This window comes from Dipodomys spectabilis, unplaced genomic scaffold (assembly GCF_019054845.1).
Source record: "Dipodomys spectabilis isolate Male_0828 unplaced genomic scaffold, ASM1905484v1 ptg000002l, whole genome shotgun sequence".
NCBI lineage: Eukaryota > Metazoa > Chordata > Mammalia > Rodentia > Heteromyidae > Dipodomys > Dipodomys spectabilis.
Window position 1 is genome coordinate 4,525,520 of NW_024870679.1, and position 16,774 is coordinate 4,542,293.

At 36.6% G+C, this 16,774-nt stretch overlaps 1 protein-coding gene across 1 annotated transcript in view; it reads right to left on the bottom strand.

Annotated features, from left to right (window-relative positions):
- Stxbp3 (syntaxin binding protein 3) overlaps positions 1 to 16,774 on the bottom strand; it is a 70,249-nt gene that overhangs the window by 42,719 nt on the left and 10,756 nt on the right. The window contains exons 2-5 of the mRNA XM_042680992.1: positions 12,978 to 13,027; positions 11,963 to 12,044; positions 5,103 to 5,179; positions 1,050 to 1,128 (exon numbers count right to left, since the gene is read on the bottom strand). Coding sequence (XP_042536926.1) covers positions 1,050 to 1,128; positions 5,103 to 5,179; positions 11,963 to 12,044; positions 12,978 to 13,027 — 288 coding nt within the window. The remainder of the gene's footprint in view (positions 1 to 1,049; positions 1,129 to 5,102; positions 5,180 to 11,962; positions 12,045 to 12,977; positions 13,028 to 16,774) is intronic.

Genomic DNA, 16,774 nt, shown 5'->3' on the forward strand with positions numbered 1-16,774 from the left:
TGTAATAACCCCAGGATTCAGGAGATGGAGGCAGGAGGATTTTGAGTTCAAGGCTCACCTGAGCTACATACTATGACCCTATATCAACCAACCACAACAACAAAAAAAAAACAAATTAACCAATCAATCAAACAAACAAACAAAGAAGATGTAACTCAGTGGTAGAGCACTTACTTAATATGCATATGGCCCCAGCTTCAATCTCAGCACCATAAAAATTATTCCTGGGCTGGAGGTGTGACTCAATTGGTAGAGTACCTGCTTAGTAAACTCAAGGTTCAAACCCTGAGTTCAAATCCTAGTGATTTTTTAAAAAAAGTTTACTTAATTTAGAAGAGGTTTCACATTCATTAAATTTGATCGATTCCATAAGCATGAAGTTCTGTATAGTAAGGTTACTTGAGTGACCTATACAACCTGACTTTATAATAAAATGCACACTACTACTAGGCATTAGATACAGGGAAAATATTTAAAGTAAGGAATCTCTGATAAAGTCTAGGAATTAATAAATGACATTTTTCTCTGTTAATATATACCAAACTGATGGCTGTTTTACTCAATGCTTTTCCCAAGGTCTTTTTGGTAGTACTGCAGTTTGAACTCCAGGCCTTGTGCTGCTAGGGAAGCACTCTACCATTTGAACCATGTCTTAAGCACTTTTTGCTTTATTTTTTCTCAGACTAGCCTTTCTATTTATGCTTCTAGTTATAGCATGGATGGCATGAGTATGCCACCACATACAGCTTTTTCTATTAAGATAAGGTCTCATGAACTTTTCTTTCAGGATGGTCTCAAACCACAATCCTCATCTCAGCCTCCTGAGGAGCTAAGGTTATAGGTATGAGCCACAGGTGTCCTGCTTCTTTATTTTTTTTTAAACCACAACATGAATCAAAAGAGAAACTTGTATTTTTTAGGTTCTAGCCTAATAACAAATGATAAACAGAAAAACTACCAGTACTTAAACAGTACTATAAAAAGCAGATACTTTCAAATGAATAGGACTTTAAACTTTAAAGCAATAATTCATAAAAAAAGATACTTACAGTCCGTGAAGTATATATATGCTGCCTTATATTTGTTCTCTGATTTACTTGCAAAATCATGTAAGAAGCAATCTACAGACTTAAAAAGGGTTTGAAGTTAATACACACTTCGTTACTAATTTAATTATAAATACATGTATTTTTATATATATTGTTATAATATTATATATAATTACATATTATATATCTTTTAAAATAACTAAGATTATTTTATTGGAATAAGAAAATAAAACCTGGGCTGGAAAGGTGGCTCAGTGGTAGAGCGCTTGCTTTGCATGCATGAGGCCCTGGGTTCGATTCCTCAGCACCACGTAAGCAAAAAGAAAAAAGCTGGAAGTGGCACTGTGGTTCAAGTGGTAGATTGTTAGCCTTGAGCTGAAGAGCTGAGGGACAGCGCCCAGGCCCAGAGTTCAGGCCCCACGACAGGACCCCCCCCCCCAAAAAAAAAGAAATTTAAAAAAAGAAAAGAAAACCTTACTGGTTAAAAGTTCAATTTAGGGGCTGGGAAGGTGGCTCAGTGGTAGAGTGCTCACCTCACATATGAGACCTTGGGTTTAATTCCTCAGCACCACGTAAATAGAAAAGACCTGAAGTGGTGCTGTGGCCTAAGTGGTAGAGTGCTCGCCTTGAGCTGAAGAGCTGAGGGACAGTGCCCAGAGCTGAGGGACAGTGCCCAGACCGAGAGTTCAAGCCCCACAACCAACAACAAAAAAAAAGTCAGTTTGTAAACTGAACTTTTTTTTTTTTTTTTGGTCAAGTCAGTTTATAAACTGAACTTTTTTTTTTCCTTTGGTCAGTCTGGGTCTGACCACTTCCAGTTTTCTGGTGGTTTACTAGAGATAAGCATCTCATGGACTTTCTGCCCGGGTTGGCTTTGAACCATGATCTTCGGATCTCAGCCTCCTGAGTAGCTAGGATTTCAGGCGTGAGCCACAGGCACCGGCTATAAACTGACTTTTAAAGATGCTTAGCCAGTGGTAGTCCATAAAATAACATGTAGCAAACAGTATGGTAATACAGATAAACAAAGGCAATGAAGAGTAGTCTAAGAAAGCTGAAAAAACAGAGGAAAAGATTATCAGACGATAACAGATCAAGGGCTGAGAAGCCAAGATGCTAGGAGTATCATCTACATGAATAATAAAACCACCAAGACATATGGCTGGAGAAGTGTTAAACAAAGTGACAGTGAATTTGGAGCTGAAACTGTCAAAGGATAATCAAACACACAGAGCTTGGTAGATGACTTCTAGGAAAAACAGCAGGTAATATTGTTGGTAGTATATACCTCCATGTAGTAGTGTAAAAATAATCCCATGTAGTAGTTTAAAAATAATTATTTAAATGCAAAAATGTAGATGGCAAACTTATTTATCTCTCCTCCATCTATTTTCTCCTGGAAATCCTAAAACTATATTTCTGTTAGCTCATGTGGTTTGATGTCAAAAGTCTATCTTTTCACCCATGATTTCTATAACTTTTTTTCTTTGCCTGTTTTTGTTTTGCAATATTCAATTTTGATTTCTAGGCCACTGATTCAAATTTCTATAGAGATTATCCTCTCTTTCAATTAACTGTTTAAGTAAGAAATCACATACTGACCTCAGAAACTGTTCTGGGTACTACATTGGTCTCGCCATATAGATACTGTCTTTCTATTCAGGTTGGCATCCTCTTCAAGTAACTCTTATTTTGCCAGCTATGTTTTCTTCATTTGCCTGAACTTCCTCTTCTCTGGAAGCTGGACCCACTTAGCAAGTGGTTGCTTTTCTTTGTCCACTCAATGCAGACTTAGGTTTTTCTATTGGAATAACTCAAGTATAGCTAGTTCCACAAAAGAAGGAAGCTAGTGGTTTCTCTGAAGGCAAAACCACCAAAGCACAGTAGACAAACCACTGGGGTCTTTCTAAGACATCAGATGGGCTTTTTCACTGGAGATCACAGATCTTTTTTCGCAAACTCTTCCTGAGATCTGCTGCTTTATGAGCCTTGTGTGGGAACTCCCAGCACATGAGGATGCAAGTCTCACACTACGTTTCTTTTCCAGAGTCCTCAAGGACCCTGAGGCTTCACTTACACACAGAGGCCTGTAGGACTCTGCAGTCAACTGATTTAAAACAGTAAAAGAAACTGAAATTGGTTGTAGGAATGAAAGGAATCATCGTTAGGTACCATCTTCTCTGAATCTGGGCTCCATCCCTGAAATCTTTATATTCTACTTTTGTTATTTGACATTAAAAGTGAATTCCTAGGTCATAAAAATATCTATAAACCTTTTTTTAATGGTCATATGATCTTTCGCACTATTATTTTTCTAAGACCTTACTGGATTTGTTTATTCCTAGGAACTTAATTTGAAAAGTCACTTGATTATTTCCTATGACAAGCTAAAAAACATGGAACATTTTTAAGATTCTTGAGAAAGGACACCAAATTATTTTCCAAAAAACCTGTATTAATCTATATCTCCACCAGCAATATATAGTAATTTCTGCTAAACTGATAGCTAAAACAACTAGAATGTGACATATGTGTGTATATATGTATGTATACTTATATATGTATTTATCTGTGTATAAATATATACACATATACACACATGAGGCCCTGGGTTCGATTCCTCAGCACCACGTAAGCAAAAAGAAAAAAGCCGGAAGTGGTGCTGTGGCTCAAGTGGTAGAGTGCTAGCTTTGAGCTGAAGAGCTTAGGGACAGCGCCCAGGCCGAGTTCAGGCCCCACGACTAGACCAAAATAAATAAATAAATAAAATAAAATCCGTCTGCCAAACTGCTAGGTGAGGCATAGTGCTTTTAACTTGCATTTTTTCCCAATCATTAATTTTCTGTAATAGAATATCATGTTATGTCATTAAAACCTCTCTGCACCAGCAGCCAATAGAGAATATCTGCCTTTTTCCTACCATTTGCTAAAATTAAAGGTGAAATGAAACTAGGGCTACTAATTAACATTCTAGGAAGGAATGAATAAAAGGTGGTACTAGAAAATATGTTCTCAGATATTACACAGATTAAAGGAACTTGATACTTTTTTGGCTCTAAATTTGACTTAATGTGAGTTAAGTCATATAGTCAGATTACAAACTTAAAAATCCTCACACAAAGTAACATAATTGTATACGCACACACAGACATACACATATACATGCATGTATGCAATAAGGAAATCACTAAGATAAAGGATTGATCAAAGACTATTTTATCTATATTTCCATCTTCCCCAAAATTATGGTTCAATAAGAGCAGCATGAACAAAAATTGCAAAGAAACTATCATTTTATATAACTAACTTGTTTTCACTTGCACACTGTCACTTGAAAGAGCACAAATAAAACAACAGTCTGGGCTGGAGACATAGCTGACACGGTAGAGCACCTACCTACCAAGTGCAAGATCCTGAGTTCAATCCACAGTATCGCAAAAAAATAAAAAAATAACTGCCAAAAAAAGCCCAATAATTTAACACACAATCTTTCTTAAATAATGCAGTTTATAGGAATATTTTTCTAATAAAGAATATTTCATTACTATGATTTTTTGCTTGTTTTTTTTTCTTTCATGCATTTTTATTATTATTAGAAAAGTAATGTACAGATGGATTACAATTACATGAACCAGTTTATTAGCAAATTATGACAATGGTGACAAAGAATGAAGAATCTGCTTTTTAAAAAATGTGTTCTGGCCAGGGACTGGTGGCCCATTCTTATAATACTAGCTACTCAGGAGGCTGAGACAAAAGCTAGCCTGAGCAGGAAAGCCCATGAGACTCTTATCTCCAATTAACCATCAAAAAACTTTAGTGGAACTATGGTTCAAGTGGTAGAGTACTAACCTTGAGTGAAAAAGCTCAGAAACAGTGACCAGGCTCTGCATTTGAGCCCCAGGACCTGCACATACACACAAAAATTGTTCTAAAGATTGAGCCCCATAGCTTAAACATGCTATGCACACACACACACACACACACACACACACTATCAATGAATTACACCCAAGCCCAAGAACTAACTTTTTAAGGACTCAAAATACTCACTTTTGGCGTTGGAGAGATAAAATAAAGAGCTTTCATCTGTCTGACAGGTTCTCGATTTTTATAAATATTCTCCACAACTACCAACAGAAAAAGACATTTTATAAAATCAAATGTACATACTTGAAACCTTTTTGTGTGTGTGACAGTACTGGGGCTACATGCTGTCTCAAGGTTTTTCACTCAAGGCTGGCATCTACATTCAAGCCACACTTCTGGCTTTTGGGAGTTACTGATAGGAGCCTCTTGGTATTGTCTGTCTGGGCAGTTATGGACCTAGGTTCTCAGACCTCAACCTCCTGAGTAGCTAACATTACAGGCATGAGGGACCAGCACCAGCCTTGAGACTAACTTTAAACAAATTTTACCATACTCTAATAAAAAAAACCACATTATATGCTAGGTTTACATTTTGTTCTCATTTGATAAATGAACAAATCCTGAAAATGTTCTTTCCTGAGGGTAAACCATATGCTTGTTTTATTATGAGGAAAAAAAAAGTTATATCACGGGTAGGTCTACCAGCCTAACAGCATAAGCAATCAATATGACATAAACAAACTGAGAGCTGGGCAATGATGGCTCATGCCTGTAATCCTAGCTACTCAGGAGGCTGAGATATGAAGATTACAGTTCGGAGCCAGCCTGGGCAGAAAAGTACCAACAAGACTCTTATCTCCAACTAATCACTCAAAAAACCCAGAAGTGATGCTGTGGCTCAAGTGGTAGAGTGCTAGCCATGAGCACAAAGAGGCTCGGGTCAGTTCCCAGGCCCTGAGTTCAATCTCCACAACAAAGAGACAGAGAAAGAGAGAAAAAGAAAAAGAGAAAGAGACAGAGACAGAGAAAGAGAGACAGAGAGAGAGAAAATGCATAAAAATAAAAAATAGGTATTTCTTTCAAAAGTATTCTATAATATTAGCTAATATGACACCATTTATGTCAGGCTAAGAATTTTACATAAACTATTAACCCTCATAACAATGAGATGAGTTTTTAAGATGAGGAGACTGAGGCTTAAAGTAGTTGAATAACTTGCCTAAGCAGATAAAAAGTAGAACAGGCATGCTTCCAACTCATATCTAAGAGCCTATGTTTTTAACTACCACAATATTCTTTAAGTTGCCAATTAACATTTGTCATTTTAATTCTGTTTTATTGTAAAGATGCTGTACAGAGGGGTTACAGTTACAGAAACATTTATCATTTTAAAAGCACACATAAGAATTTATATTTTTCAATAATATCACTAGAAATTAGTCAATTTACTAAAATTAAGAAAATATCTAATACAAAGTGAACACAAATAACTATTTAAAGGTATTTTTTATCTACTTATTTATTTGTAGGCATTGGGATATAGCTCAGGGCCTTGAGTTCAATAGACAGGCACTTTTACCACTCAGCCATGCTTCTAATTCTATGGGTTTGTTTTTTAAAAGTTCTTTTAAAAAAAATTAAATTGTATCCTTTATCTTTTTTAAAAAATTAGTATAAAGGTGATGTATAGAGTGGCTAGTTACATAAGTCAGGTAATGAGTACATTTCTTTTTAGACAATGTCATTCTTTTCTTTGCTCTCTCCCAGTTTTCCCCACTTATCTCTACCCACAAGCTGTCCATTTTCCATTTAGTGCTGGCTCAATATCCCTATGTTAGGCTTCCTTTTGTGGTTAGGATAACAGGCACATATCACAGTGTCCTGTTCTCCATTAAGAAGGGGATCTCATGAATCTTTTTTGCCTTGGTTGGCCTTGAACCTCAGCCTTTCCAATCTCAGCCGTCCAAGTAGACAGGATTACATATGAGCACTCAAGTGTTGGGGAGATTATCACCTGTACATGTATATGTGTGTGTGCTTATACATACACACGTATGTGTATATTTTTGGTGGTACTGGGCTTTAAAGTCAGGGTCTTACAATTGCCTGATAGGTGCTTTATAGCTAAGTCATACTTCCCACATTAAAGTCCATCTATTTATCTGTCTATCTAATCTATCTTTTCTGCCAGTCCTGGGGTTTGAACTCTGGGCCTGGGCTCTGTCCCTGAGCTTTTGTTATCAAGTCTAATGCTTTACAACTTAGAGGTACAGCTCCCTTTCCAGCTTTTGGGTAGACTTTCCTGCCTGGGCTGGCTTTGAACTTCAATCTTCAGATCTTAGCCTCCTAAATATCTAGGATTATAGGTGTGAGCCACTGACTCCCAGCTCTATTTTAACTTAAAGTATCCTTCTACAAATAAAGAAAACCATCTTTCAACATTTGTGTTAGCTAAAGACCCAGAAAAAAATCATTAATCACATTAACCGGCATTATGACATGCAAAGTAAGCAAGCCACAGCTCAATTTTCCTTTTAAATATGGTAATTTCATCATGGCTAGTATTAGATATTAAATAAAAATTTCAAGGAAAGCTGGGCGCTGGTGGCTCATGCCTGTAATTCTAGCTAGTCAGGAGGCTAAGATTTTGAGGCTAAGTCCATGAGACTCTTATCTCCAATTAACCACCCACAAACCAGAAGTACAGTTGTGGTTCAAAATGGTAGAGCACTAGCCTTGAGTGAAAAAGCTCTGGGACAGCATACAGGCCCTGAGTCCAAGCCCCATGACTGACCAAATAAATTTTTTTCAAGGAAAACTTTAATTATTTTTTTTTAAAATGAGGATTTTATAATTCCTTTAATTATAATTTTATCTGAAAAGGACTAAGATTCACAGGCATAGGGAAGCAGTTCAATGACACAAGATATTCTTTGCATACACAAGGTCCTGGGTTCAATCCTCATGTCCCTCCAAAAAGTAAAAAATGAAAATAATAATTAAGGTTTCGTATATGTTAATTTACTTCCACTAGTTAGTACTCCAAATGAAATGTCTAACACTTATGCTACATATACTAGTATGTTTAGGGAATAATGTACATGCTATATAACTGTGAAAATTAAATCTGCTTATTGATAGCAGAAAATGCCATTTCTCAAACTCACTGAAGAGTATCTATGTGTTAAATGATTTTTAAAGTCTTTGATAATGAAAAATGAATAGTCTAATTTCTAAACTGTTTTTAAAAGATTTTAACTTAACCAAACCTGCACTGCAGTAGCAAATACTAAAGTAACACTTTTCCCTCATGTATTTTTTAAAAGATACATACTGATCATTTTTATAAATGACTGGCATACAACAGAGAATCTGACCACAGAACCTGCCCATGCCAAATCTAACAGATGGATTCTCAGTGAAACTTGGAGGATAACGACTATGGAAAATAATAATGACTAAGCCAGAACAAACCTAGATGACTCTGGAAAATATCAAGAACATTCCATAGCTGTGTGTTCTATCCAAGAAAATGTTTCTCAAAAAAAAAAGGTCTTTCTGTGGCCAAACAAATTTTTAAAATGAATACTGCATTGTTACCTTGGGGAATCTACATGTACATTGTTATATTAAACCTTTTAAAAGGTACCAATAACACTTGTTGTTTGTCCTTGATACTATTTTCCAAGCTTATTGGCCACAGAATCCTTTCCTTGAAGAATATGGTATCAACATTGCAAATACAGTAAGAAATAATATTCTCTAAGGGGCAAACAAAAACTCCTAGATCATAATATAGCTCTGTCACTTCATAGTGTGTTCATACATTTGTCACATGGTATTCACTCTTGTTTCATATCAGAATGACCTATGGCAATGTAATTTTTTTTTAAAACTCACAACAAACTACCATCATTCAATATTTCACTTATTTAACAGAAAAGTCAGGGCTTTAATCTTCTAATTTCAAGTTTTAAGAGTTTTTTTTTTTCTTTTTGCTCTGATAATCTTTATATCATTAAAAAAAAAAAAAAACAAAAAAACTTGTGCTGGAAAGGTGGCTCAGTGGTAGAGTGCTTGCTTCGCATGCATGAGACCCTGGGTTCCCATTCGTCAGCACCACATAAGCAGAAAAAAACCGAAAGTGGTGCTGTGGCTCAAGTGGTAGAAGCTCTAGCCTTGAGCTAAAGAGCTGAGGGACAGCGCTCAGGACGAGTTCAGGCTCCATGACTGACCAAAAAAAAAAAAACAAAAACAAAAACTTAAAAGAACTTGCTGTTTGCTTTTTTTTCTTTTTTGTTCCTAGCACTGGGACTTGAACTCAAACTTGTACTTGCTCAGTTTTTCTGCTCATAACCAGCACTTTGCCTGAGCCATACTTTGTGCTTGAAAACTGAAGAGTCTCTCAGATTTGTCTGTCTGGGCCAACCTTTGAATTTAAATCCTCAGATCTCAGCCTCTTGAGTAGCTAGGATTATCAGTGGGAGCCACCAAAACCTCACTACCTTGCTTTTAATTTTCTGCAACTATACATATAGTGACAAAGATATTTATACCTGCATACTTATATACATTTGGTTCATATACGCAAACACATATTTCATATATAGAGATGAAAATTTGAAAGACCTTATAATATTTATTTCTTAATATGTATAAGGATCAGAAAGGAAAACATGAACTAAACATTTCCAGAGTCAATACCTTTATTTTATTTATTTATTTTTTTGGGTCCGGTCGTGGGGCCTGAACTCTGGGCCTGGGCGCTGTCCCTCAGCTCTTCAGCTCAAGGCTAGCGCTCTACCACTTGAGCCACAGGGCCACTTCTGGCTTTTTCCTTTTTGCTTATGTGGTGCTGAGGAATCAAACCCAGGGCCTCATGCATGCAAGGCAAGCACTCTACCACTCAGCCACCTTCCCAGCCCAGAGTCAATACCTTTAAGGAAACTCTTTAAGGCTGACACATCTATCAGCAAATGTTTGTTATTAGTAATTTATCAGTCATCTACTTAACTACTTAACACATTACTTCATTCTATCTTTATAATAATCCTATGAGATAGGCATAGTTATTTGCATTTTATTGAGGGGATGCAGGGCTCAGGGAGGTAGCCTCAACTGGTATGTGGATAAGCTATGTTTCAAAACAAGGACTCTGGAGCTGTAGAACCCAGACTATTAATCATGCTATACTTCCTCTCCTAAATTTCATCTGTAGTGATATGCTCAGTAAGCTTTCCTCCATTTGTTTTCAAATCAATTCTGTTTTCCTATGAAAGGTGATAGAAAGCACATATTTAATATGCAATTGGCAACAGAGATTATTTTATGCATAAATATCAAAACAAATATAAAGTCAGAGAATACTCTCTAAAGAATCTTAGGTTTACTTCTGAGCCAAAGAAATTAGGAATGACTAACCAGATGTGGTGGCTCATGCCTATAATCCTAACCATTCAGAAAGCTGGCACTGGAAGGATCATGAATTGAGGCCAGCTCAGGCAAAATGATTGTGAAACAACATCTCAATCAATATAAAGTTGGCTTTGTTACTGGTAGCTATTTCCCTAATGACTCAGGAAAGCACCAAAGTTCAGGCCAGTGGGGACAAAAAGTAAAACTCTATTTGAAAATGATAAAAGCAAAAAGGGTTGGAAGCATAGCTTAAATAATAAGCACCTAGATAGCAAGTGTAAGGCTCAAAGTTCAAACTCCCAGAAAAAATAGTATATTAGGATCCAACATATAAACAAATTATATCTGACTTCAAGTGTTTTCCTATTGCAAATGGGGAAATGGGTGTATTTATCTGTGTTTATAGGGCTGTTAAAAAGATCAAATTTAAATAAGTTAAAGAATGAGTTAAAGATAACATCATTATAAATGTTGCAAGACATTGATATTTTCCCTAGAAGGTAATATGGATTATATTTCACTAACATAAACCTGGACTACTCATGGTATAATGATTATTTTCCCAAATCTGTATTTTCAGTTTTCTTCCTAGAACTGATTTAAAATTTTAATTATCTCATTTCCAGGTAATAAAAATAAAAATAAAAAATAAATTTACAAAATCAACATCATATATTTTCAAGTATGTATCAATATTGATTTTAGACCATCAATTTAGAAGCAAAAAAAAAAACCCTAAGTGCTGGGAGTATAGCCCAGTGGTAGAACTCTTTGTATGTACTCATTAAATCCTAGGTTTGATTCCTAAAACCAAAAAAGAAAAAAGAAAACCACAAGCAAAGTTAACTGAGTGTATCAATAACAAAACTGTTAAACATTAAAAAACCACCACCACCACCACCACCACCACCACCACCACCAAGGCTGAGGATGTAGCTTACTGGTAGAGTGATTGCCTTGCCTGCATGAGGCGTGGGTTCAATTCCTTAGTACCACATAAACAGAAAAGGCCAGAAGTGGCGCTGTGGCTCCACTGGTAGAGTGCTAGTCTTGAGCAAAAGAAACTCAGGGAGCCAGGCACCGGTGGCTCACGGCTGTAATCCTAACTACTCAGGAGGCTGAGATCTGAGGATCTTGGTTCAAAGCCAGCCCAGGCAGGAAAGTCCATGAGACTCTTATCTCCAATAAACCACTAGAAAACTGAAAGTGGCACTGTGGCTCAAGCGGTACAATGCTCCCCTTGAGCTGAAGAGCGCAGGGACAGCACCCGAGCCCAGAGTTCAAGTCCCACGACCGACCAAAAAAAAAAAAAACTCAGGGATAGTGCTCAGGCCCTGAGCTTAAGCCTCATGACTGGCAAACAAAATAAAAATAAAAAAATAAAAAAAAACAACCTTCAATAAAGCAACTGACTTAGTCTTAGTTAATACCACTTAATAATGTCTCATTTGGCAGAAAAACTGACTCTGAAGATTCATAAAGAAAATGTCAAATTTGCTTATGTCATAAAAAATAAAACATAGCCTTTTTTAAAAAAAAGATTACTGACAAAAATTTCTTAATTCTTCAGCCTTCCAATTTTTAAAGTAACACTTTAAAAATTAGTAACAAGAATTAGTAACACTTACCAGTTATTCCCTCTTCTAGAAGATCTGTCATTTTGCAACATGATGCCAAAAGCTTAGTGGTAAATTCATCTAAAAGCATTATCTTAAACATAAATTAAGAAATAAGTATAAGCATCTAATTGCCAAGAATTCACAAAAGACAGAATTTCAGATCTTGAATCTATTCAAACTTATCAATCTTTTATAACATAAAATTAAAATATTAGTACAGTATATGAAATGACCTCAATTCATGTTTTGGCTCACGATCTAGAGATTTTTCTCACTATACATATACATATAGAATATATGTGTATATTTTACTTTGAAGGACATTTTCATTTTAATACAATGTTCAACATCAAATTTTCTTAAAATAATAAATTGACACATTGTTTCAAGCACTGTTCACTTATTTTTTTCTGGCTACCCTATGAGTTATCATCCTGATTTTGTTTCATATATAATTTTTCTTTAACTGGGGAGAGTTTGGTTAAAATAAGGGCACTTTTGAGTTAACGAACAATTTACACTTGTGTCAATAAGTACATCACCATACAGAAATGTTGTCTTTCTTTAATGAGTCCTAAGCATTACGCTATGTGTTGAGAACACTTAACAGGTAGTAACAGGCAATTATAGTATAGCATTCTACTTTATGTACTAGATAAGAGAAAATACTATACTAGTCTCTTGGGAACGGAGTCAGGGAATAGTATAAAGAACTAGGTGAGTAAGAACGGAAGGTTGCTGATCAGAATTTGCAAAGCCCTTGAGTTAAGAAAAAGTTGAGCCATTTATTGGGTGATTATTTTTGGTGCTGCAGATTTAATCTAGGTCATGCTAAGCAACATGCCAGACCACTAACATCCCCATCTTAAAGATAAGAAAACAGAGGCAGCCAAAGGTTGTATTGTATTACCCGCCCAAGGAGCCATACTTATTCAATGATGAAGTTAGGATTTAAAAGCAAATAGGGCATGTCCACGTTCTCTAATAAAAGCCTCAATATAAAGGAAAAATATTCAAATTTTACCTTCCATTCTCCTTCTTTCTTGCAGTCATCAAACACAGCTGACTTTATCTCTGTTTAAAACATAAGAATTATGATTTAAATCAAGTTAGATAAATATCACACTACTCAAAAGCTCCAAAATACCTGAGAAAAATTCCAATTTGGAAACTAGTTAAACTATATAAAAAGTACACACAAAGTAGACCCTTGATATCCATGCATATATGGCTCTAAGGAGATTGCTAAGAGAAATTATTAATATTCACGATAGAGTTTCAGTACTCTAAAATTAATCAAATTTACCGTACCATAATGCAGTAGGTCTGACTATTCATAACTGGAAATCTCATAGAGTAGGCTACATTCTATTCACTAAAACTGCTCATCAAAAGATCTTGCTGGGCACTGATGGCTCATGCCTGTAATCCGAGCTACTCAGGAGGCTGAGATCTGAGGATTATAGTTTGAAGCCAGCCCAGGGCAGAAAAGTCCCCCTGAGACTCTTATCTCCAATTAACTGTCAAAAACTGGAAGTGGCTCAGTGTCTCAAAGTGGTAGAGAGCTAGCCTTCAGCAAAAGAGCTCAGGAACAGTACCCAGGCCCCAAGTTCAAGCCCCACAACCAACAACAATAAAAAAGTTAGATATTTCATGCTCCTTATTTCTCATATTGCAGATGTTGGATTCATTTCTCCTGTAATGCTACCTTTCAATAAATCTAAAACTTTTGCCTAAATTAAGCACATTTATATGGCTTTGGGAGCTTGGGAAGGATTATCAAACTTTTACTTTACTTTCGGGGAGGCTATTTTTTACACTGTTAAGGGCAGGGAAATAATCAGAAGATCACACAGTAGTTTAAACACAACTAATGCTTTAGACAAAAACATGAAGCATCTCAAACAGAACTGATATTAAACTAATATGTTACTCATGTTTCTGAATTAGTTTCATTCTTATACTTCACATAAGCTGAAATTTGAAGACTTTTTATTTGATCTAATTAGATTTATCTGTGTCTTTCTCTTTAAGAAATGAATGCTGATGGAATTTATAATGGATCAGATTTGCAGAAAAGGTCCATAGGCAGAGGTCATCCTATTAACAGTCTTTGAAACTGCACTATTCACTATAGCCAGGTTATGGAAACAGCCTAGATGCCCTTCAACAGACAAATAGAACAAGAAAATGTGTGTATACATATATACAGATATACACATATACACACATAATGGCATTTTACTCATCCATCAGGAAGATTGAAATTATGTCATTTGCAGGGAAATGAACAGGCCTAGAAAAATTATGTTAAGTGAAATAAGATTCAGATAAAGGATGCGTGTTTACTCTCATATGTGGAAGTTAATCTAAATTATAAATATACATGTAAACATATAAAAGATCATATGCATATACACACGCTAACTAAAGTATGGCAGCTGCAGGAGAGAATTCCAATAGTGTTTCCCTTCAACAATGAAGTAATAATATTCAATGTCCATATGTGAACATGGCACCAGATAAATTGAGGGGATGTATGATATTGGGAGAGGTGAGGAAGAATGATGAAAAAGATGACATTGATCAAGATGCATTATACTCAAACTGACATGTTGGATTGAAACTCTGTTTTAACTACGTAAAGATAATAAAATTTAAAAATAAGAGAAAGAAAAACCTTTTAACCCACTGCCCTAGTAGTTAGAAACTAGACCTGGTAGCTACTGAGCATGTGATATTTGATAGTCTGAACTGCAATGTCCTGCAAGCACAGACTATATATGAGAGGGTGCAGCACATACTCAGTATGATTAAGGTCCTGGGTTTTATATCTAGCACTACTAAAATCAACAACAACAAAAATTACACATACAAAACACACACACACACATACACACCAGAAAACAACAAAAAATCCACAAAACTTTGAAATGAAAAAAGCAAATTAACTTTTAAATTACATATTTAGATAACATTTTGCATACATCAAGTTGAAGAGAATGTATTTGTTTTGTTTTGTTTTTGCCGGTCGTGGGGTCTGAACTCTGGGCCTGGGTGCTGTCCCTCAGCTCTTCAGCTCAAAGCTAGAGCTCTACCACTTGAGCCACAGCACCACTTCTGGCTTTTTTTTTTTTTTGCTTATGTGGTGCTGAGGAATTGAACCCAGGGCCTCATGCATGCAAGGCAAGCTCTCTCTACCACTGAGCCATCTTCCCAGCCCGAAGAGAATATATTGTTAAAATTAATTTCACTCTTTTCTCTTTACTTTGTTCAATGTGGCCACTAGAAAATTTTAAATTTCATATGTGGTTTGCATTATTTTTTCAGTGGTACTGAGGATTAAATTCAGGATCCTGCTCCACTTTTGAGCCACATCTCTCTGGTCCTTACATTTCAATTCTATTGAATAATCTAAGGAGCCGGGCACCGGTGGCTCACACCTAGTAATCCTAGCTACTCAGGAGGCTGAGATCTGAGGATAATGGTTCAAAGCCAGCCCGGGGAAGGAAAGTCCACGAGACTCATCTCCAATAAACCACTAGAAAACCGGAAGTGGCGCTGTGGCTCAAGCGGTAGGGCGCTTGCCTTGAGCTGAAGAGCTGAGGGATAGCGCCCAAGCCCAGAGTTCAAGCCCCAAGACCAACAACAACAAAAAGAGAATCTAAGGATTCGGGCTGAGAATGTGGTTTAGTGCTAGAGTTCTTGCCTACCATGCATGAAGTCCTGGATTCGATTCCTTAATACCACAGAAACAGAAAAGGCTGGAAATGGTGCTATGGCTCAAGTGGTAGAGTGCTAGCCTTGAAAAAGAAGCTCAGGGAAGCCGGGCTCCGGTGGCTCACGCCTGTAATCCTAGCTACTCAGGAGGCTGTGATCTGAGGATCATGGTTCAAAGCCAGCCTGGGCAGGAAAGCCCGTGAGACTTTTTTTTAATTAATTAATTAATTAATTTTTATTGTGAAAATACTGTACAGAGGGGCTACAATTACATGGGCAAGATAATGAGTACATTTCTTATCAAGCATTTGTAGCCTCCTCCTTTGTTTCCCCTTCCCATCCCTTCCCATCCTCCCTCCCTCTCCCCCGCCCCCCTAACCAATCCTACCTGCTCAATATTAAAGACAATTACTGGGCTGGGAAGGTGGCTCAGTGGTAGAGTGCTTGCCTTGCATGCATGAGGCCCTGGGTTCGATTCCTCAGCACCACATAAACAAAAAGAAAAAAGCCGGAAGTGGTTCTGTGGCTCAAGTGGTAGAGTGCTAGCCTTGAGCTGAAGAGCTGAGGGACAGCGCCCAGGCCAAGAGTTCAGGCCCCACGACCGGACCCCTCCCCCCCCCAAAAAAAAGAAAATTACTGAACTCTATATCTATTATCGCAGCATTCTAAACATGAATATACCTCAAGACTATTGTTTTGCCCTTGCTCTGCCTACATTACATTCTTCTTTAGACATCAGGTTCTTTGCCAAAGTTTCATCTATCAAGATCAGTCCTTCAGTATTTATTCAAGCTCATCTCTCCTTGGATTTCATTCAACTATAAAGTACAGATTTAAGCATTTATATGCCTCAAATTGAGATTATAGTTCCCTAAAAGCTGCTCTAAGCTTCATTTCTGTAAACTGTGGGTTATCTTATGAATCACAGCCTCTGGATATTCCCTCTTTCCTCCATATTCAGTACCTCCATTAGGCAGTACTGATTGTTCTTCTGATAGCTGACCGTTATTTTTTACTGGTGCTGTTACCAGCAACACCTTGATTTCTTTTTTTTTTTTCTTTTGTAACAATGCCAAATGTCAAGATTTATTACAATACATA